Source organism: Colobus angolensis, unplaced genomic scaffold (genome assembly GCF_000951035.1).
Source record: "Colobus angolensis palliatus isolate OR3802 unplaced genomic scaffold, Cang.pa_1.0 Scaffold101, whole genome shotgun sequence".
Taxonomy (NCBI): domain Eukaryota; kingdom Metazoa; phylum Chordata; class Mammalia; order Primates; family Cercopithecidae; genus Colobus; species Colobus angolensis.
The window spans coordinates 2,745,320-2,769,799 of NW_012111031.1; the positions used below are offsets into that span (position 1 = coordinate 2,745,320).

At 37.5% G+C, this 24,480-nt stretch overlaps 1 protein-coding gene across 1 annotated transcript in view; it reads right to left on the reverse strand.

Moving 5' to 3' along the window:
• Nucleotides 1-24,480, reverse strand: part of SETDB2 (SET domain, bifurcated 2) — a 51,100-nt gene that overhangs the window by 19,232 nt on the left and 7,388 nt on the right. Inside the window, exons 3-6 of the mRNA XM_011940523.1 lie at nucleotides 17,840-17,965; nucleotides 16,927-16,992; nucleotides 14,038-14,073; nucleotides 10,217-10,313 (exon numbers count right to left, since the gene is read on the reverse strand). Coding sequence (XP_011795913.1) covers nucleotides 10,217-10,313; nucleotides 14,038-14,073; nucleotides 16,927-16,992; nucleotides 17,840-17,965 — 325 coding nt within the window. The remainder of the gene's footprint in view (nucleotides 1-10,216; nucleotides 10,314-14,037; nucleotides 14,074-16,926; nucleotides 16,993-17,839; nucleotides 17,966-24,480) is intronic.

Consider the following 24,480-nt stretch of genomic DNA (forward strand, 5'->3'; position numbering starts at 1 on the left):
AAAAAGAGCTCTGATGGAGATGTACAAGGAGATTAATGTTGTTCTTATGCCTGCTAACACAACATCCATTCTTCAGCCCATGGACAAAGGGGTAATTTTGACTTTCAAGTCTTATTATTTAAGAAATACACTTTATAAGGCTATTAAGCTGCCAGCCATAGTGATTCCTCTGATGGGTCTGGGTAAAGTAAATAATCTTCTGGAAAGGATTCACCATTCTAGATACCACTTGTGATTCATGGGAGGAGGTCAAAATATCAACCTTACCAGGAGTTTGGAAGAAGTGGATGCTAACCCTTATGAATGACTTTGAGGGGCATAAGACTTCAGTGGAGGAAGTAACTGCAGATGTGATACAAATAGCAAAAAACTAGAATGAGAAGTAGAACCTGAAGATCTGACTAAATTGTTGCAATCTCAGGATAAAACTTGAATGGATGAGGAGCTGCTTCTTATGGATGGGCAAAGAAAGTGATTTCTTGAGATGGAATCTACTCATGAAGATGCTGTGGAAAATGTTGAAATGACAACAAAGGATTTATTAACAGAACATTACATAAATTTAGTTGATAAAGCAGTGTCAGGCTTCGAAAGAATTGACTCCAATTTTGAAAGCTGTTCTATTGTGGGTAAAATGCTGTCAATGAACAGCATCACATACTGCAGAGAACTCTGTCGTGAAAGAAAGAGTCCATCAATGTAGCAAACTTTATTGCTGTCTTATTTTAAGAAATTGTCATAGTCACTCCAACAGTCAGCAGCCACCACCCTCATTAGTCAGTGTAGGGTCCAGCCCTATGGGGCTTTGTGGGTGTTCTCCTCGTGTGCGGAGACGAGAGATCGTAGAAATAAAGACGCAAGACAAAGAGATAGGGAGAAAGACAGCTGGGCCCGGGGGACCACTACCACCAAGACACGGAGACCAGTAGTGGCCTCGAATGGCTGGGCGCGCTGATATTTACTGTATACAAGACAAGGGGGTAGGGTAAGGAGGGTGAGTCGTCCAAGTGATTGATAAGGTCAAGCAAGTCACATGATCATAGGACAGGGGTCCCTTCCCTTTCAGGTAGCCGAAGCAGAGACAGAAGGCAGCATACGTCAGCGTTTTCTTCTATGCACTTATTAGAAAGATCAAAGACTTTAAGACTTTCACTATTTTTTTTCCACTGCTATCTTCTAAGAACTTCAAAGAGGAAACAGGAGTATGGGAGGAACATGAAAGTGAACAAGGAGCATGACCACTGAAGCACAGCACCACAGGGAGGGGCTTAAGCCTCTGGATGACTGCGGGTAGGCCTGGATAATATCTAACCTCCCACAAGAAGCTGGTGGGGCAGAGTGTTCCCTGACCCCTCAAAGGAAAGGGAGACTCCCTTTCGCGGTCTGCTAAGTAATGGGTGCCTTCCCAGGCACTGGCTATTACCGCTTGACCAAGGAGCCCTCAAGCGGCCCTTATGCGGGTGTGACAGAGGGCTCAGCTCTTGCCTTCTTGGTGACTTCTCACAATGTCCCTTCAGCACCTGACCCTATACCCGCTGGTTATTCCTTAGTTATATTAGTAATACCACAAAGATTAATATTAAAAGCTAATGATTAATAATGTCTATACTAATGATTGATAATGTTCATGATCATCTCTGTATCTAATTTGTATTATAACTATTCTTATTCTAACTATTTTCTTTATTATGCTGAAACAGTTTGTGCTTTCAGTCTCTTGCCTCGGCACCTGGGTAATCCTCTGCCCACAAGTCTGCAGCCATCAACATCGAGGCAAGACTCTTCACCAGCACAGAGATTAGGACTTGCTAAAGGCTCAGATTATTGTCAGTATTTTTTAGCAATAAAGTATTTATAAATTAAGGTATGTACATTGTGTTTCTAGACATAATGGTACTGCACACTTAATAAACTATAGTATAGTGTAAATGTAACTTTTACATGCACTGGGAAACCAAAACCTTTTTGTGACTTGTTCTATTGTGATATTTGTTTCATTGCAGTGGTTCAGAACCAAATCTGCAATTATCTCTTAGGTACATCTGTACACTATTGGTGGGAATGTAAATCAGTACGGACATTATGGAAACCAGTATGGAAGTTCTTCAAAAAATTAAAAATAGAGCAACCATATGATCCAGCAATCCCATCACTGGATACATATCCAAAGGATAGGAAGTCAGTATACCAAAAAGACAACTGCATTCCCACGTTTATTACAGTATTACAGTAGCCAATATATGGAATCAATATAAATGCTCATCTACAGATGAATAGATAAAAATGTGTATACACACACATATATACACATTCACACCAACAGTGAATACTCAGCCATAAGAAAGAATGGAATATTGTCATTTGCGGTAACAATGGATGAACCTGGTAAATGGATGAACCTGGAGGACATTATGTTAAGTCAAATAAGCCAGGTACAGAAAGACAAACATGGCAGGATCTCACTCATATCTGGAATCTAAAAATGTGATTTCATAGTAGACAGTAGAAGGGTGATTATCAAGAGGGTAGGGGAGGGCAGGAAGGAATGGGGCACTGAGAGAGGTTAGTCTTGGTCAGTGTTACAGTTAGAGAGGAAGATTAGGCCAGGCACGGTCACTCAAGCCTGTAATCCCAGCAACTCAGGAGGAGGAGGTGGGACGATTGTTTAAGCCTAGGAGTTCGAGACCAGCCCAGGCAATATGGCAAGCTCCTGTCTCTACAAAAAGTGAAAAATAATAATAATAATAATAATAAGTCTGGCATGATGGCGTGTGCCTGTAGTCTTAGCTACTGGAAAGGCTGAGGTGGGAAGATTGTGACAGGAGTTCAAGGTTACAGGGAGCTATGATCGTGCCACTGAACTCCAGCCTGGGTGACAGAGTGATACTCTATCTCTAAAAAAATAAAAGATAAAAAGGAGACAGGAAGAATAAATTCTGGTCTTCTATTACATAGTAGGGAGACTATAGCAAATAACAGTGTGTTTTTTCCAAGATAGCTAGAAGAGTTTGAGTGCTGCCACTACAAAGAAATGATAAATGTTTATAGTGATAAGGTAATTATCCTGATTTGATCATACCATAATGTATACCTGCATTGAATATTTGCCATAACTATGTACAATTTTGTGTCAATTATAAATTTTAAAAAAATTGATGATAGTGATTGCTCCTAGAAAGGTAGACAGGACAAAGAAACCTGTCATGCTGGGAAGTTGAATATAGTTCAAAGATACTATAATGTTCTATTTTCTTTTTTACAAAGAGACTGGGGCCAGGTACAGTGGCTCATGCCTGTAATCCTAGCACTTTGGGAGGCTGAGGCAGGGGGAATGCCTGAGCTCAGGAGTTCGAGACCAGCTTGGGCAACATAGTGAAACTTCATCTCTACTAAAATACAGAAAATTAGACAGGCGAGGTGGTATGCACCTGTAGTCCCAGCTACTCTGGAGGCTGATGCAGGAGAAGTGCTTGAACCCGGGAGGCAGAGGATGCAGTGAGCCGAGATCACACCACTGCATTCCAGCTTGGGTGACAGAACGAAGACTCCATCTCCAAAAAAATAAAAAATAAAAGAGAGACTGGAAGTACATACAATGGAATGTTAATAGCTGTAAATTCTGGATGGTATGAGTTATATTCCTTTATATATACACTCTATCTTTTAAATTTCTTGAAAAGATAGTAAAAAATATTGGTGAGAACACAGCGAAATGATTACTGTAAATCCATCACTATCCATGGACTACAATGTATTAATGCCTAATGCATTAAAAATGAGGGGCTAGAGGAAGGTAAGGTTATGTTTCCCTAAATAATTTCAATTTATCTAGTGCTTTTGAATAATGTTGGAAAGGACATAACATAGTAAGAAATACATTCTATAACTCATCTTTTGTTTTTCTTTTCCATTTAATTTCTATCTTCTTTAGCCTAATCCAATTTAGTAATTATTTTTATTCCTTGATTTATTTCATTTCATTTTATTCTTTTTTTTTTTCTGAGACGGAGTCTCACTCTGTTGCCTAAGCTGGAGTGCAGTGGCGTGATCTTGGCTCACTGCAACCTCCACCTCCCAGGTTTAAGTGATTCTCCTGCCTCAGCCTCCCAAGTAGCCGGGATTACAGATGTCCACCACCACAACCAGCTAATTTTTGTATTTTTAGTAGAGACAGGGTTTTACCATGTGGGCCAGGCTGGTCTCGAACTCCTGACCTCAAGTAACCCACCTTCCTTGGCCTCCCAAAGTGCTGGGATTACAGGTGTGAGCCACCATGCCTGGTCCTTGATTTATTTTAGTATCCAATATCTTCTTGTTTTTCAAAGGTGGTACCTGGAAACTACTTGTTCCCCATTATTAAGTGCCAAGTTCCTTCTTACCACTTTTTCTTATAAGGAATTATAGTATAATCTGAACTCCGGATATTCTATTTATTTGTCTATCTGAGATAAACCACCCTATTTTCTTTCATTCAGAATTCACTGTAATACATTCCTTAGGCTCTCATGGCCCTGTTCTTGGTTTTGATATAAGTTACTCACTCTCAAGTTACTTATACACTTAAGAGATTTATAGAGATAGTAAACTGTTCTGTTGTCTTTTTCAATTTGACTTAACCAAATAAATATGTTTCAAATTGGATTCTGTAGTATATTATTCTGTAAATGTCATTTGAGTTCCCCATTTCGCCTATGAATTTTTTTTTTTTTTGGAGACAAGGTCTCACTCTGTCACCCAGGCTGGAGTGTAGTGGTGCAATCTTGGTTCCCCACAACCTCTGCCTCCTGGGCTCATGCAATCCTCCCACCTCAGCCTCTAGAGTAGCTGGGACCATGGGCATGCATCACGACGCCCAGCTAATTTTTTGCATTTTTGGTAGAGATGGGGTCTCTCTCACCATGTTGCCCAGGCTGGCCTGAAACTCCTGAGCTCAAGCAATCTGCCTGCCTTGGCCTCCTGAAGTACTAGGATTACAAGCATGAGTCACTGCGCCTGGCCTCAGGTATGAAATTTTTGGTTCCTGTTTTGCTCTTTGGAGGGAGGGGAACATTAAATATTAATGTAGATGACTCAAATTTTTCTTGGAATATGAAGGGATTAATTCAGGATATATGTGAGAGAGAAAGTATCTGGGTTATCTTTAGTTCTTAAATAACAACTAATATTTGAATAGTAGTTTAATGTCCTTTACATAATTTCCTCATATGACACAACAAATACAACTCCAAGTTAGCCACTACTTGGAGTTGTATTAGAACTACTTAGGACTAAAATTTGTAATAGTAAATATGCTGGTAAAACTTGTAATTTGGAATTTACATTTCAAGAAAGTCAAATTAGCTTAAAAGTATTCTTCTTATGACTAATAAATAAAAACTGGGAGATACAAGACTCTAGTTACTGAACAATTAACACAGAGAAATACATGTTTTACATTTAAGAAGAGTTAGGGAGGAGTGGGAGGAGATGAGAAAAAAACAGAAAAGGAGAAAAACATAAAAATAAAACACTAGCATGAACCTTTGAAAAGATTTTTCTTATCTGTACTTCATTTTACTAAATAGAAGAAAAAAAACCCCAACTTACAAGACTTAAGTATAAAGTAACCTAATTTCATCCCAATTTTATGGAGAGGAGAGTTAACTTCATTTAGGTGTGAAGATACATTATTGAAAAAAAAAACCAGAAATAAACAAAACCAATTCTATGTACAGTATTGTAAATCTAGTTATTGATTAAAAGTGCTAGAGGTAAATACAGGATAAGGAATAACTAGTGAGAAGGAGAAGTCCACGGCTGTCTGGACCCGTTTGCCAGTCTCTGGGTAAGGATTTCTCAGTTTGCATTCGATTTGACAATTGTTCAGGGTGTCGTTAGTCACCCTGAACATCAAAGTGAAGCACGGCTTAGAGGCTGCCAACTGATTATCTAGCTTTTGGCAAGGCTAAAGTAAGAAGTCATTCTATCCTCTATGACCATTAAGTGGGCATATTTTAAAACAAGAATGTAAACTATATTCATCTAAAGACTGCAGTAGGTAAATTTGTTATTTTGCTCAGTCCCTTCTTTGGTCATCCTCTTCTGAAAGGCAGGTGTATTAATTTCAGTGTACTCAAAGATGTTGGGTCTTGTATACATACTAGGCTTTTTATACAGTCTCTTTCAAGAATTTAAATTAAGATATTTAAAAAAATGGTTGGGTGTGGTAGCTCACATCTGTAATCCCAGCACTGTGGGAGGCCGAGGCAGGAGGATTCATTGAGCCCAGGAGATCAAGACCAGCCTGGGCAACATGACTAGACCCTGTCTCTATTTAAAAAAAAAAAAAAAATTATATATATATATATATATGTATATATGTCTCATGAGGTAACACTTGCACTAGAAGGTTAGAGTTCAGCTGGAGCAGCTATGTTTGGTCATGTGGGAAGAGAAGAAACCTACTGGTAACAGATATAAGTAGAGTTGAGACTGTCAACCCTGACCTCAGGTACTGACTTTTGAGTTCCTATTTTAGTATTCATATGGCCTGCTGTGTTACACTTTCTGTTCTTCAAGACCTATTTTACTTACATATATGTGTGTATGTATGTCTAGGTACATGTGTGTGCATGTTTTTTTTTTAACAATCTTTTGGGTTTGTGTGCATGTCATGTAAAAAACCACGTAATGGCTTAAATTTACACCTGTGTCTTTAAGTAGTGGTGCAAGCCCAATGTCACCCAGTATGCTAACCACAGCTGCACGCCTCGTACACTTCTAATAAAGTCCACTACTTAAGCTAGCTTGAATAGGTGTGTACTCCTGACAAACCAAAGTTTACACTTGACCAAAAAAAAAAAAAAAAAAAAAAAAAAAGAAGGAATTCAGACTTCTAAAAATCACAAAAGTATAAAAAGGATAATTATTTTTTTTAAATTTTTACATTTACCTATGTCATAACTCACTTATATGGAGTAGAAATTCAGTTCAACTCAAGAATAAAATACTGACTGGGTATGGTGGGGTGGCTCATGCCTGTAATCCCAGCACTTTGGGAAGCTGAGGAGGGAGGATTGCTTGAGACCAGGAGTTCACGACCTGCCTGGGCAACACAGCGAGATCACATCGCTACAAAAAAAAAAAAAAAAACAGTTAAAAATTAGCCAGGTGTGGTGGTATGCACCTGTAGTCCCAGCTACTTGAGAGTCTGAGGTGGAAGGATCGCTTGAGCTTAGGGGGTCAAGGCTACAGTGAGTTGTGACTATATGCCACTGTAGTCCACTTAGCGAGACAGAGTGAGACCCTGCTGTCTCAAAAAAAAAAAAAAAAAAAAAAGAAAAGAAAGAAAAGAAAAAACCCCACAAAAAACTGAAGCCTGTGTCTTATTAGACCCAAGATTTCATCCTGGGGTTTGCCATTGATAGTTTGTATAATTTTTGTGAAATAGGGTCTCACTTTGTCACCCAAGCTAGAGCGTGGAGGCATGATCACGGCTCACTGCAGCCTTGACATTCCGGACTTAGGTGATACACCTCAGCCTCCCAAGTAGCTGGGACCACAGGCATGTGCCACTACTCCCAGCTAATTTTTGTTATTTTTTTGTAGAGATGGGGTTTTGCCATGTTGCCCAGGCTAGTCTTGAATTTTTGGGCTCAAGTGGTCCTCCTGCCTCAGCCTTCCTAAGTGCTGGGATTACTGGTGTGAGCCACCATGCTCAGCCTAATCTTGAGCAGTTTAGCCGGGGCTGAGAATCCCTGGCTTAAGTTATTGACCATTTAGTTTACCAGGCAGCCTATGTGACCACTGGCCTGCTAAGAGGGTTTAAGTACTGAAAGTAAAATAAGTAATAAACTTCCGGGCTACAGAGGAAATATAAAAGGAATTATTTAAACATAATTCCAGTCAAAAATGAAATGCTTCCTTGGAATTCTTAACAGCAAAGGAAGAAAATCCTAAGCCTAATAAGACATGTCCCTTCATCTGAAAGGATCTCAGAAAGCTCAACTCAAAGTTAGGTATAATCTCAAAAAAAAAAAGCCTCTGAGTATCAATACAGTACAAGAGAGATGGGAGATTCTTAAGGAAATGAAATTCTGACAGTTAATTACGAATACGAAACATTGGTATGAACCGGTAAGAAAAGTATCACAAAGCCTAGTAAGAACCGAGGTTTCCAAAAATGCTAATAAAATAACAACAGCAGCAGCAACAAAAAACAACTAAAGTTATGCTTAGAACAAGAAAATAATCTGTTAGGAGAAAGATAAGGTTAACTGATAACAAAGAGAAGGAAGAGTTTCTCAAAAACAATTCTGCCTTTGTCTTTTCCATCTGTAAGTATGGCTCTCAAGTTGGAAACAATAAAAAAATAAAAAGAAACTGAAGTCTGTGACAGTTAAAGAGAGGGTACTAGAACTCAAGTTTATTTAAGCATATAGAAGACTCTACAAATACGGAAAAATTAAAAATAAAACAGTACTGCCCTGATTTTTTCTGTGACCACTTATCCTCAAGTTCTCACTGCCCTGATTTTTCAAAAGGGAAGGAGGACAGGCTACAGAAAATATAGAAAGGTTAGCTTAACATTGGTCTCTTAAAAATTTCCAGAAGAAGGCATCAAGTGTGTGACTTCTAAATATTTGGAATTTAAAAGGCCAAGACTAGGTGCTGAGTCAACAAGTAGGTGAGAAAAATCCCAATTAACTGAATTTTCTTTTATGACAAAATTTTCAATAAGTATGAATAATGTCTGGCAATGCCACAGAATGCTACGGCAGTGAACCTTGATTTTTCATGACCACCTTGTAAGTGAGAAGTAGAGGCGGGACAACAGTAGAAGTAAATTCACAGTTGCTTAAAGAGTTCTTTCTGAAGTGTAATAGAAACAGTGTCTAGTAGTGAGCCAACCACAAGGTTTTTATCTTTGGTCATGTCCTGGTCAATATTGTTTTCGGTGACCATAATGAGTATTAGAAAGCTTATTTATTTGTACAAGATGATAAGCTAAAAGGGACAAAAAATATTCCAAAATTCAAAAAGATTCTGGTAAGCTGGTATAATGAACTTAAACCACAAAATGATACTTCACAGGAATAAACCACTCCTGCATTTACGTTTAAAATATAATGTCTAAATATATAGATAACTGTTTGGTAGAGAGCTTGTTTGGTGGTAATTTGCATGAAAAAGAACTTCATATTTTAGTGATTTAGACTCAGTGAATTTGTTCTTAAAAACTTATGAAATTTTACACTGTATATTCAAAGGTCAGAATTTCTAGGAAAAAAACTGTTTTGTGAGCTACTGAAATGGCCAATTAAGGAGCTAAAGTGTAAACTTAGCTTTAGAGCATTTTAAAATAATTTTATGGGCCTTTTGAGACCCACTTAAACTGCAATGACATCTCTAGTATTTGTAAATCCAAATCATAAGAAACAGTGTCTATCTACAACTCTCACAGACACGAAATCAAAAAAAGAATTATATATTGAAGTTTTTTTTGGTCAATTTAATACTGAGCTGAAAGAACAAATGAAATTAGGGTAACAAAGAAGTTTTTTTCTAAAGATACTTTTTTTGTGTTTTGAAACTATGTTCTTTACTCTAGAGAACTTTCAGAAACTTCTCTGTAATTAGTACTTGAAGGGTTAGGCCCAGGTATTATCTACTAAAAATAAAGACTACATGTCAGAGTATCAGATTCACTCTTCTGCAATTATCCTTTGTGCCAAAGAATCTTTACTGAAAGTAATGATAAAATGGAAAGGGAAGGTCAGAAAAACTTAGTCTATTCATAAGCTTATAGTATATAGACACACACCCATAGTCTATACATAAACTTTTTGACACTACTTTAGAGCTGTTATGCATTGTGAAAACTTAACTGATACTGAAAGAAACACTTTGACATTTTTAAATTCTCCAGTATAATCTAAGCACTAAAACAAAAAACAAAACAAAAAAAACACACTACTTGGTAGATTTCAGTGTATTAATAAATTACACAAAGACATCTTAAGCTAAACTTTATAAAAAGACTTAACTAGGAGTATTAAATAACCTATTCAGAGACTCATGAAATTCTATCCTACATAAAATACTAAAATATACAACTTTTAAAGCTTTAATGGGAAAATTTTTTTTTGTATATCTCATCTATTCTAACGTCAAGTGATTTATAAAGAAGAAATCTGTAGGAGCAAAAGCATTAATAACAAAGAATTTATATACATACAGAAATGTACAGTCTTCTGGAAAGGAGTTTCCATATGATGTAGAGGGAAATGCATTGGATTTGTTTTCCTGTTCCTTCTGAGTCACAGGCATATGATCTATACAAAAAAATACAAATGTGAGCAACAAATATACCAAGTTAAAAACCATTTGCTATAAGTATCCAAGTAATATGTTCATTGACTAGAGTCTGCCCATATGGATCCCTAAAATTTGCAAACATATTAAGGTTTCAAGATTGAGGCAAAAGATTAAATGTCAATATTTTCAAAAATATTAATAAAATAGGATAAAACACTGAGGACAGAAAACATTTCTACCGTAGAAACTCTAGTTTGGCCTGAACTTGATTTGAAGCTTAACCAATCTTTAAGGTGGACATTGAGTATCCCTGCTTCTGCATGCATTTTATAGAGAAATCACATAATTCTTAAAGGCTCTATAAAAGTCAGAAAATGAAAAATTTATGTACCTTTTGTTTTCCTATTGCTCTACAACTACTTTGGGGAGGGGATGAAGTATCTGGGTATCTCTTTTGATCTAGTTTTCACATTTCTTCTTTTTTTTGAGACAGAATCTCATTCACTCTGTTGCCCAGGGTGGAAGGCAGTGGTGTGATCTCGGCTCACTGCACCCTTCACCTCCTAGGGTCAAATGATTCTCCTGCTTCAGCCTCTCCAGTAGTTGGCATTACAGGCGTGCAAAACCACACCCAGCTAATTTTTGTAGTTTTAGTAGAGACAGGGTTTTATCATGTTGGTCAGGCTGATCTTGAACTCCTGTCCTCAAGTGATCTGCCCACCTGGGCCTCCCAAAGGGCTGGGATTACAGGCATGAGCCACTGTGCCTGGCCCAGTATATTTATCTTCTAATAAAAAAATTATAACTTACTTTCCCCCTCAAAAAAAGTTTAATAAAAGGATATTGTATTTCAAGGTTGCTCCGTGGCTAACTGAAAAATATCTGTCTTTAATTTTCCAAGTAAAGAAAGGTTTAAAATCTGATAGCTGAGCCAAGCACAAGGTTCATGCCTGTAATCCCACACTTTCGAAGGATGAAGTGGGAGGATTACTTGAGGCCAGGAGTTCAAGGGCCCCCTGAGCAACAGAACAAGGCCCTGTCTCTACAAGAAAAAAAAAAAAAAAAAAAGTTAGCCAGGCGTAGTGGCGCATGCCCGCAGTTCTAGCTATTTGGGAACTGAGGTGGGAGCACTGCTTAAGTCCAGGAGTTGTAGGCTGCAGTGAGCTATACTTGCACCACTGCACTCCAGCCTGAACGACAGAGAAAGACCCTATCTCTAAAATAAATGAATAGATAAAAATTTGATAGTTGAAGAGAGCTATGTAAAAATAAAATAAAAATTTAGGACCTTCCAAATTTATTACGCCAAAGGGAAAAGTTAAGCCCTGAAAGATGACTCATGTAACATGATTATTTTTTTCTTTGGTGTATGATCATTGCTTTCTGACTTATGTGTTGAGATGTTACACATTAACTAGATTCCCTATTCTTTTTTTTTTTAAAGACACAAGGTCTTGCTCTGTCACCCAAGCTGGAGTACATTGATGTGATCATGGGCAACTCCACACCCGACTAATTTTTAAAATTGTTTTGTAGAGGTAGAATCTCACTATGTTGCCCGGCGGGTCTTGAACTCCTGGACTCAAGTGATCCTGCCACCTCAGCCTTCCAAAGTTCTGGGATTACAAGCCTGAGACATCATGCCTAGCTAAGACTCCCTATTCTTAATTCAAACTTAGTCTAAATGATATGGAGAAAGAGACCCTTGTGACTGTTATCTGTTTACAACAGAATGTTGGACAACCCACTTAGAGTGTAACCAAAAGTAGCCAATCAAATATCTGTGTTACCCTTTGCACAAAAATGCTGTAATCCTGTTCAACACCTCTGTTTTGCCTATATAAATAATCCTCATTTCTCCCCACACCAGAAGCATTTATCACCATTCTTTGGTATAGCACCAGTCCTCGGATGGCTACCCTTATGCTTTGCACCTGAATAAACTTTCTCAAAATTAGATTCTGGGCTGGGCACGGTGGTTCACACCTGTAATCTCAGCACTTTGGGAGGCTGAGGTGGGTGGATCACCTGAGGTCAGGAGTTCGAGACCAGCCTGGCCAACATGGTGAAACTCTGTCTCCACTAAAAATACAAAAATTAGCTTGGCATGGTGACAGGCGCCTGTAATCCCAGCTACTCAGGAGGCTGAGGCAGGAGAATGGCTTGAACCCGGGAGTCGAAGGTTGCAGTGAGCCAAGATTGTGCCACTGCACTCCAGCCTGGAGGACAAGAGCAAGACTTCATCTCAAAAAAAAAAAAAAAAAAATTCAGATTCTGACCCTTTTGATTATTTTAGGTTCACAGCTATAACTGATTAGAAATTAATTTTACGAATTAAGAGTTTGACTTTTCCTCCAGCTAATTTATTTGCATAAGTTATATAAACCTACATTAACAAATATGAGCAAAATAAATGTATATAAGCATAGTTGGAAATAGGATTTACTCAAAAACATGGAGATTTAGTCATTAGATAAAAGAGGAAAGGGAAATAATTTCTCTCAAGAAAACACTATCCAATCCTTCATATGGAGACAGAGGAAATATTGAGAGTTACACATCATCAAGAAAAACAAACGTAATTAGCAGTTTGATGACAGCCTGGGGAGTCTAGGTTGGATCCAGGACAGCTTGTTTTGACCTCAACACAAAGTTCTTTTGTTTCTCTCATTCTCAACATTCTTTTTAAAATAAATGCTAGCATTAAACTTTTTTTTTTTTTTTTTTAAAGACAGGGTCTCACTCTCTTGCCTAGGCTGGAAGGCTGGAGTGCAGTAGTGTGATCCCAGCTCACTGCAGATTTGATTTCCTGGGCTCAAGCGATCCTCCCATCACAGCCTCTTGAGCACCCGGGACCACAGACACATACCACCACAGCCAGCTAATTTTTTTTTTTTATTATCTGTAGAGATGAGGTCTCATCGTGTTGCCCAGGTTGGTCTCAAACTCCTGGGCTAAAGTGATCCTCCCACCTCGGCCTCCTAAAGTGCTTGGATTACAGGCCTGAGCCACTGCATCCAGCCTACATGAAACTTTATTACCAAAGGTTTTCAATCCTTACATTTGCCAACAATGTCAATTACATAACTCTCCCCAACTGTTTACTTAAAAACACTTCACCACTAGCAAATAAATATACTCTTATCTTGATGCATTTGTTACATTTCAGAGGGACAAACTATATAAAAATACGAAATTATAATATTCAGAATTTCTATTGATAAAATTATTTCCTTAAAAGACCCCAAACAAAAACCAACTGATTTTTTGTGGAAAAAAGTTTCTTCAGAATGAAAAGAAATCTTTAGAATTAGTTGTTACCATTTTTCTTGGTAACAAGTGAGGTTAAAAGCCTCTCCCCTGCAAAACTAAATATAATCCATTAAAGATTGTCCAGATGAGATATAGCAGCATAAAAATTATTTTGAATTGAAGACATCTGAGAATGAACAAATATAGAAAAAGGCTTTCTCTGGAGTTCCCTTATCTGTCTAAAAATAGATCCTCCCAAAAAGGAACTCAATTGTCATAAATCTCCTCCCAGAAGTTTCATCAACCAGGAATGATTTCATCTTATCAGGGAGAACAGAGGCAGTCAGTACTATACTCAGACCCTCTTACAAATCTCCCACTTATTCCTGTAGGGCCCATTTATCTTTGAAGTCATGTGTTCTTCCAGAAGTGCTCCTCTGCCCCTCCCTTTCGCCTATTAGGGTGGTATAATGTGCTCTCAAATCTCACCAGTGCTTCGGGTATTCACTTCTTTCTGTGATGCTCCTATGAGGCAGGAAATTAAAGAAAGAAAGAAAAATAAAATTAAAAAGAAAGAGAAATAAGCTTTCCCGTTTTAGGACGACTTATCCCAGAGGCAGCAGCAGGCACAGCCCAGACCCAGAAAAGGTCTTGATAATACTATCTAAGAAGTCAGGACACAAAGAAAGTGCTCTGGGACTCTCCCAGCACTCCCTCAACACAGGGAGGAGAAAAACAAATTTTCCCTTCTCTTATGGTATGAGTGTATAGATTCCTGTTCTCTGTAACTAGTAACTTCAAGTATTCTGTTTTATCTAAACAGTGGAGTGAAGGTCATGAGCTGTCTGAGCAGGCCTGAGTTACGGCCACCTGGGCACCACAGTGAAGGTCATGGAATAAGCTGTGCTAGGCACTACAGAAAAACCTAGATAACAGACATCTGGGCTGCAGAGCAATGGTCATGTGTAATCCTGAGTCACGAATCTGTCACAATTTGATTAACTATCTTTGTTCTGCCTCTGTATCATTGCTTTCATGCCACTACGCTTCATGCCACTGTAAGCTTGTTTCTGGCTAGCCCACTCCCTTGTGTATAAAAGTCAAGTGCTGTCTTTGTTCTGGGCCAAGTTTTTGGATGTTAAGTCTGCTGGGTCTGAGTGCACTCAATAAAGATCCTCCTGTATTCACCTTAAGATCTCTCTGGTCCTCCTAATTCCCGCATATAAAATTAAAAGTTGGCCAGGCGCAGTAGCTCATGCCTGTAATTCCAGCACTTTGGGAGGCCAAGGCAAGCAGTTTGCCTGAGCTCAGGAGTTCGCAACCAGTCTAGGCAACATGGTGAAACCCTGTCTCTACTAAAACACACAAAAAAATTAGCCGGCTGTGGTGGCATGAGCCTGTAGTCCCAGCTACTTGGGAGGCTGAGGTAGGAGAATTGCTTGAACCCAGGAGGTGGTGGCTGCAGTGAGCCAAGATACCACCACTGTACTCCAGCCTGGGTGAGAGAGCGAGACTTCGTCTCAAAAAAAGAAAAAAAAATTAACACATTTGTTTATGTCTCTTCTCCTGTTAATCTGTCTTCTATCTTTTGTTACAGCCCTTATCCCCCAGCCACTGAGATAAAATTTTTCCTCCCCTACAATTCTGAGTGTTACTGAAGGATACCATGAAAGGAAGACTGTTTTCTTCAAGAAACTACTCTTCCAAAGCTATACTATAGCTACTGAAATTGAGGATACTTTTGAATACCAAATGGTTTACTTAAAATAGACTGGTGATGCTAGACTATATTTTCTGAGATTTAAAAGCCTTAAGACTCCAAATTATAAAAGACAAAAATCATTAAAATTTATTGACAACATCTAACAGCATTAATATAAACCTAGTAAACATTGTACTTCCTCAAAACTTCAGCAAATGTGTGACAGACTAAGATTTATGGAATGGTGATTGATCCTGTTAAAATAACTTCTCAGTTTTTGTTTTTACAGTCTTAGTACATATAACATCATAAGAAATACATATTTGGTTTCTGCCCTGGCTCCTGACGTAATTCCTAAAACCCTTCTAATTTCAAGTAACAGGTGTGAGAGGAGCATCTTCTGTTACAATATTTGTCTTAGTCCCCAGTTCCTGACATAAGAACTTCTGAGACCCTTGGAATCTCCAGTAGTGGTAAGAGTGTCTTTTGTATGCTAATGACTACTGAGAGGTGAGGTGTCCCTAGACAGCTTCAGAATGGGGGCTGATTGTCAGAAAGACCAAGGCACTTCTGAAAAAGACATGGTTAAAGAGTTGGCACTTTCATCCCTACCCTTTCCACCCCCACATCCAGGGAAGAGAAAGAGGCAGATTAAGCAAATCACCAATGGGCTGATGACTGAGTCATGCCTATGTAATGAGACCTCCACAAAACCCCTGAACAACAGGGTTCAGAGAGCTTTCAGACTGGTGAATGCATCCACATACTGGGAGGGTGGTACACCCCAAAACTCCACAGGGACAGAAGCTCCTGTTCTCAGGCCCTTCCAGACTTTGCCCTGTGTACCTTTTCAACTGGCTATTCATTTGTATCCTTTACAATATCATTTAAAATAAACTGGTAATTGTAAGTGCTTCTATGAGTTCTATAAGCCATTACAGCCAATCATGGAATCTGAGGAGGGGGTTGTGGGAACCTCTGATTTGTAGTCAAGTCAGTCAGAAGTACAGGAGGCCCAGGGATTGTGACCAGTGTCTGAAGTGGGAGCAAGCTGGTGGCAATGAGCCCTTAATCTGTGGGATCTGTGCTAACTCTGGGTAGCACTTAGTGTCAGAACTGAATTAAATTTTAGAACACAACATCCATTGGCGTCCACAGAATACTGGAGAATTGCATGGCATGGAAAAACCCACATTTGGTGTCAGAAGTTTTGAGAGAAGAGAAACAGTTTTTCTTTAGTATATTATCTTTGATCCTTCTAAGCTGATTTAGAGTCTGATGGTCTAAAAGCAATCTAGAAATAAAAGATTTACCCACCATCTTATCTATACAAGAATGTATCTTTCAAGTATTGTTCTTCACAGAAAGCGGATATATAGTGTTTTAAAAAGTCACAATTCTATTTGCCCTCTTTAAAAGAGAAATTTTCCCCCCTAAAGAAGACATATATTTGTTAATTCTTTCCCTGGGATGCTTAGTTGGATGTGCATTTACTGTCTCTAGATGCGTAGGACTTTTCATTTAACAGAGGAAACTGTGATTTATGTAACTTAGAAATGTGGATGTTAGATTTTATTTTAAATTATCTTTAATTAGCCCGACCGATTATGGCTATCCTGTTTCATGGCAAGAAAATATCAGAGAATACTCTACATTGGGAATAGAGATGTACATACCCTTTATTGATGTTGAACTATTAATTATAGTTGCTTCATTCACTAGAATCATTGCTTGGATGTATTCTGTTAAAGACAGAAAAACAGCATCACCATTACCTTTATTCATGGTGCCAGCTACTGTGCTGAACAATTTACATATTTTATTTCATTTAATCTTCACTACTCCCTGAGAGGTTAATAGTACTATCTGCATTAGAGACAAAAGAAACTGAGGCTCAGAGGTTAAGCTATTTATTCCAGGACATTCAGCTAGGAAGTAGTACAACTGGATTAGAATCTAGATTTATCTGACTCATGGAGGATTGAGAAGGAACATTAAAATGAAAAACAGTGCCAATTTTTTTTGATAAACACATAATAATAATGTCATAAGAACACCCAGAAAGTATTAAAAATAATCTGGAGAAAACTTTGCTTCAAAACCATATGTCCTGATGGATTGAGGAGGATTCCATCTTAAAGTCTTACGTTCTATAACCAACCAGGGTTGACAACAAACAAATAGAAAAAATAAAAACTTGGATGACTGAACTAACTGCCTATGTAGAACACAAACTTTGCTTTCAGAAGACTGGTAGAGTAAGTTCTGTTTAAAGCAGGCAAAATAAAGTTATATGTACTTTTACACATACATATGAAAAAACTAGTTGTCTCTGAACATGGAATAATTTTTCCTTGTTATATTTTTCTGTAAGTGTCAAATGTTATGTTACTTTTGCAACATTCCCCTAAAATAAAGATAAACGAGGGAAAAAGTAGTTTGAGATAAAAAAAGATTCAGTAGGTATTATTCAGAAGTAATTATATCCACCTACTTTTACAAACAGCAATATTGGAAATAGAATGACACTATACTGCCAGAGAGAAATATTTAGTATTAAACATATTCAAACTTTTTATTGCCTCATACCTTTATTGGTGGCAGACCCATCTTTGATCTTTTGTTTCAGTGACTGCAGCACATTTTGTACTTGTTCAAAAATGAAGTCCACTTTTCCATCATCTTCTAGCTCCATCCAGAAAGTTTTTGCATCGCCTAAAATTAAAATAATTGACTAGCCTAAGAGCTAATAGAAAAATACTGTAATTTATCTAAGGAACATGTTACAGAACAACTACTTGGTTTCTAAATAAGATCAAGACTCATCTGGTCTATCATTTTCCTTGAGGAAAATATTTTAGTAATGTTTCCTTACAAAGAGCTAGAAACAATATGATCTAAGTATCTCACCCATTTCTGTTAATTTTTAAAATACATATTAAAAACTTTAGTGACACTTTCTTGACTAGAAAACAGAAGAAAGACTTCACTGGAGAGTGGTTGTGGGGTATATGTATAGATTATACATACACTTTTAAAAGTCTTAGGGATATAATCTCCACTGAGTGTTGTTTCAGAATGAGACAACTCAATGGCTGCTGAAATAACTAAATGTCCAACAATATTGCTTTTAAAAAAAGTCTTCTATATGTTTAATTGCATGAAGCAAATTAATGTTTAAAGTTTTACAGAGAAAGTTACATAAATGAGCCAACATTTCTGATGCCCAGTAAGCTAATACTCTGAAATTTTCCTAAAGAAACAATCCTTTCAAAATTGAAAACATAAGAAAAACAATTATAAGTAGGCAAAAGCTAAATCTCACATCATGTTTAAAAGTAACAAAAATACCTAAAATGCTAAGCATAATTCATTTATACAATGTTACAATGTATAAAATTATTTAAAATTAACTAATAGGGCCTTAAGCAAAGGAGAGACATAGTAATAATTACATTTTAGAAAGGTTACTGGAGTAGGTACAGGGAGGATTAATGAGTAGACAGTCCAGATGACTTACAAAAAATACATTTTCCTTAACACAAGTTAAACCCAGAACCTCCAAGTTTGGCAAAGAAGGGAGAATATGCATAAGGGGCTTAGGTATCAAAGTCTCAATTTCTGCTGGGAAAGTCACCTTTCCCAAAGGGGACTTCTGACTAATTAGTGCTGCTGCCAACACAGCGGCCTCTGGAGGGGTGTTGTTTTCCTACTAATACTCTGGCCTGATGTATACTACATAAGACTAAGCTTACTTTTAATTCCCCATAGCACAGCTCAAACAAGATTTCAACATTTTAAACAAGAGCAATGTGAGAGGACAAAATGGATGAGAACTGGTGCTTAAAAGGCAGGTAGGGGCATGACATCAAAGGCCCTATGTGCCATGCTAAGCAACTTTTATATGGAAAGCTACCCAAGAGGTATAAGGATCTTATGATGTGATTAGTTATGTTTTCCAGAAAGATCACTCAGGTAGCAGTGGGAGAAGTCACGAATGATTTCCACTTTTTGCCTCAGGCAATCATATGGACAATAATGCTATTCATTAAGGTATGAATAAAGGTAGAGGGACAGGTGGCAAATTCAAGCAGTAAGAGGCTCTCTGAACAAACTGGATGCATAGGCTCTAGAGTAAGATCTGGTTCAGAAATACGAATTGGAGTCATTAACATACAAATACTTGCTGATGCCATAGAGTAGACGTAATTCCATAGGAAGAACATACAGAATAAGACGGGTCTTATGTAGAACGTCAACAATACAAGGAAAAGGAACTATAGAGACTGAGGTGGAAGAGAAACCCAGGAGAGCAGTATCTCAGAAGCCAAGGAAAGAAGAAGAGTGGTGATTAACAACCTAGGCTTTGGAGTTCAAGTGTAGTTGGGTCTGAATACTAGTTCTGACCCATTTATTAACTGTGTGACCACATCTATAAAATGGAAATAACAAACTGGGCACAGTGTCTCAGGCCTGTAATTCCAGCACTTTAGGAGACCGAGAAAGCAGAATCACTTGAGGCCAAGAGTTCAAGACCATGGGTAACATAGCAAGACCTCATCTCTACAAAAAAATCAGCCAGGTGAGGTGGTACATGCCTGTGGTCCAAGCTACTCAGAAGGCTGAGGTGAGAGGATTGCTTGAGCCCAGGAGTTCTTGGCTGCAGTGAGCAAAAGGGATTAATCTTTCATTGTGGAATTTTAGAGAACAATCAGCTTAATGAGAAAAATATTTTTGTGAAGCAGGGCTTTCTCAGGGTGCCTAAAATCATTAGGTTTTTCACCGATAATTAACAAAAATCACTTTTAGGCAAAATTATTTTTCAAAGCACTTCATAGATTATTATTACATTTCCCTTCACAGATATGAGCCAACACCCCTTACTAGGGATTTATCTTTATTAGAGGTGGACATTGAGATGTATTTTGAAGTATTTTCAGGTATTTTAGAAGTATTTAAAAATAGCCTTTGGTAACATTAAAGCATTCTGGAATCACATATAATTCTGTACTGTTCTGAAAAAAAAGCAGTGATGCTAAAAGACAGCAATCAGGACTCAATGAAATTTTTTTTTTTTTCCCATTTAAAATTGTCTCAGAGGCTAGGTGTGGTGGCTCATGCCTGTAATCCCAGCGCTTTGGGAGGCTGAGGCAGGCAGATCACTTGAGGCCAGGAGTTTGAGACATGCCTGGCCAACACGGTGACACCCCATCTCTACCAAAAATACAAAAAAGTTAGCTGGGCATGGTGGCATATGCCTGTAGTCCCAGCTACTCGGGAGGATGAGGCATGAGAACTGCTTGAACCTAGGAGGCAGAGGTTGCAGTGGGCTGAGATCGTGCCACTGCATTCCAGCCTGGGTAATAGAGCAAGACTCTCAAAAAAAACAAAACAAAAACAAAAACAAAAAAAACAAAAAAAAGTCTTAGAAATGCCAATACATGCTACTAAATTATTCTGGTAGGAAATACTTAAAATGAGTTATTTAAAAAGTAAACAGAGTAAATGCTCAATCTTGGAACTGATTAATAGAAAGGACATTGGTAATACAATTTAAAAAACAAAGCCAATCAAAGAAAATACTGAATCTGCTTCTACAATAAATGAATGTAACTAAGCAATTCATATTTATTTGCTCTGGGTTATAAATAAATATGTTTTTCCTTATGACATCCTTATTATCTCATATTGCTAGGTTTAATTCTCATTAAAATGTCACTTGTTCCTCATGTCTTCCTTCTTGATCAGAGATAACCAAACTTTCTGATAAATGAAACTAATAGATCCAGTTAACAACTTCTGTGCACAAGGAGACTAAATGAGTATCACAAGAATCATCTGGGTGACTTTGATTTTGACTGTAGACATAGTTACTACAATATAAGCAATTTTAGTTTCTCGCTCCTGATCTTCACTTCTTTGTGCACTGTATGCATGCTCAGCATTATAACCTAAAACTGTAAATATTTCAGTATATTTTATTAGAAGATATTTACAAGGAATACTGGAGCAGGTACTTGAATTGAAGATCAATTCAGGATACTAATATGGCTGCTATTTGGCCCCAGAAATGAAGAATACCATCTGATAACTTCATTATCTGTTCAAACTCTCTTTTTTATTTAGCCAGTTATGACTCTTCATTGCAAGACTATAACCATGAGGCAAGAAGTGCAGCAGCCTTGCCATGAAGGAAGCCAAGTAAATGGTATAGTTATACTATGTCTACCAATCTCACTTTAGACAGTCTTTGTAAACAGACAATGATCATGAATAATACTGATCTGAATCATTTGCTAGACAAGTATTTATGAAATACTTACCAAATACATTAACAATGACCTCAGTACACAGAAACATATATAGTAAGGGGCTTTAGGGTATTGGTCTTGAGGAACTCTAAGGTGTCTTTGAGCCTGTGATTAGCAAAATGTGGTCTGTGGACCCCTAGGACTCCCCAAATTATTTCAGAGAATAAACAAGGACAAACTATTTCAAAAATAATATTAGGACATTTGCTGTTTTTATTGTATTGACATCATCTGATAGTACAAAGGCACTGGTGAGTAAAATTGCTAGTGTCTTAGCGTGAACCAAGGTAGTGGCATCAAACTATCAGTAAGTCATTGTGATCTTCACCACCAATTTCATCTAAGTATATCTTTAATGAAACAACATAAATGATTACAATCATTTGCACAGCCATTATAGTATAAAGGCTGTCTCAAGAAAAAATACTAGTGGGATTGTTTAACTTATAAGCTAAACTATCTGTTTTTTTGTTTTTAAATGAAAACCATTTTTACTTAAAAGAACCACTGATAAAACTATAGTTTTCCAGACTTGGGTGTCTGGCATATGAGCAAAGTCAGCCTATCACTTGAAGGACAAAACTAACAATATTTGTTGCTAATGATAAAATTCAAGCTACAGGACAAAAATGAGAATTTTGAAAACCTTGTATCTGCCATGGCAAACCTGAAAGTTTCTGAAGAGTTAACCACTTTTAAAATGAGATCAGTAGCAATAATAACAAATGTGATTTTAAAATTATATGATTAAATGTGTCAACATTTGGAAGATCTGCATAATTCCCTGAACCAATATTTTACAAGTGGTCAATACATGATGTAAAATCAAACATGGTAAAAGACCTACTCAAAGTGCAAGATAGACCAATGGATTTTAATGTAACAGTGTAAAAAAACTCAATGATATGTCAGATTCCACACTGCAACTAACCTTTAAGGAATGACTACCTGTTAAGTTTTGGAGTCAACAAAGAAAAATATCCACAATTAGATGAAAGGCTATTAAAATACTCTTCCTTCTTCAGCTTCTTGTCTGTGTGAAGCTTGTCTTTTATTCATTTTAACCAAAGGAAGTATCACAGTAGACTGAATGTAGAAGCAGATATGAGAATCTAACAAGCCAGTTATTAAAGATATTTCTAACAATGTAAGACAATGTTATCCTTCTCACTAATATTTTTGCTTTAGAAAATAGTTTTTATTTATATTTTCAACATGCTAGATTTATTATTTTCTTAAAAATGAGACAATATTTTTTGAAACTTTTCAGTTTCAATTTCTATTACAGTAAGTATCAACACATGTTACCCACATAAACAAAAGCTCTTTGGGGTTTTAAATACTCTAAAGAGTATAAAGTCATCCTGAGACCAAAAAAAAATTGAGAACCACTGGCTTAGATCACAGTCTGGTGAAATCAGTACTATGATCTGTATAACAATCCACACATTATAACTATGTTAAAGGCACTCAAACTATTGAGTATGATACTATAATTACAGATGTACGATATTATGCAGTTGTAAAAACCCACAGAATTTTAAAGAGTAAACAATGAACTTTAATGTACGCAAATTTTAAAAATCATTTAGGATGTCACAGATCTCAATAAGGAATGCAGACTATGAAGAGAATCTAACTGTATTACAAACATATAAACAACTTCACCAAGGGCTGGGTGGAAAAGGTACTGATCTAAGTAACCCTGGAAATGAGTGGAGTCTGTAAAAATAAAGGTAAAAGTAACTGCACATACTTACTTACTGTACTCTAGTTGATAAAGTATTTTCCCACCTGGGGATGGGTTAAAATTCTTTTTTTTTTTTTTTTTGAGATAGTCTTGCTCTGTCACCCAGTCTGGAATACGGTGGCATGATCTCAGCTCACTGCAACCTCTGCCTTGTGGGTTCAAGCAACTGTCATGCCTCAGCCTCTGGAATAGCTCGGATTATACATAGGTGTGTGCCACTTTGTATTACTATTTTTTTTTTAAGTAGAGACAGGATTTTGCCATGTTTACCAGGCTGGTCTAACTCCTGGCCTCGGCCTTTCAAAGTGCTGGGATTATAGGCATAAGCCACGGTGCCCAGCCAAGGTATATATACTGGAATTGAACGATTAAGTAAACGGATGGTGGGCGATGGGAACTAAGTTTTTTACTACTGGAGTGGGAGCATACAGATAAGGAGAGGAGACTAGAATGATTCATGTGGTAATAGAGTTGGAAACATCAGCATAATTTCATGTTTAGCTTAAGGCAGATACAAACAGTTACATATAGAAATATTTATATCCATGAGCTATGTATATATGTTTGTGTGTGTGTGCGTGTGTGTATATATATATATACACACTTCCTTGCTCTGCCAGCTGAAAGGGCCTATAAACAAGGACACTCCAGTAACAACAAATACACCTATCATCCAGATCTTGGTTTCTAATACCTTTTTCCGATAAAAATATCGACAGGTTATTCAAGAAAAGGCTGACTCTAAGATGGGCAAGAAATACACAAGATGAATCTAGAGCAATCTTTGAGTGCCAAAAAATATTAGGGAATTGTTATAAAACAAAGACAAATAAAAAATACCTACACTGATGAGGGTATATCAAAGGGAAACAAGAGCCAACCGAGCAAGGCATGGTGGTTCACGCCTGTAATCCCAGCACTTTGGGAGGCTGAGGCAGGTGGATCACTTGAGGTAGGCGTTCGAGACCAGCCTGGCCAATACGGTGAAACCCTGTCTCTACTAAAAATACAAAAATTAGCTGGGCGTGGTGGCACACACCTGTAATCCCAGCTGCTCAGGAGGCTGAGGCAAGAGAATTGCTTGAACCCGGGAGGCACAGGTTGCAGTGAGCCAAGATTGCGCCACTGCACACGAGCCTGGGCAACAGAGTGAGACTTCATCTAAAAAA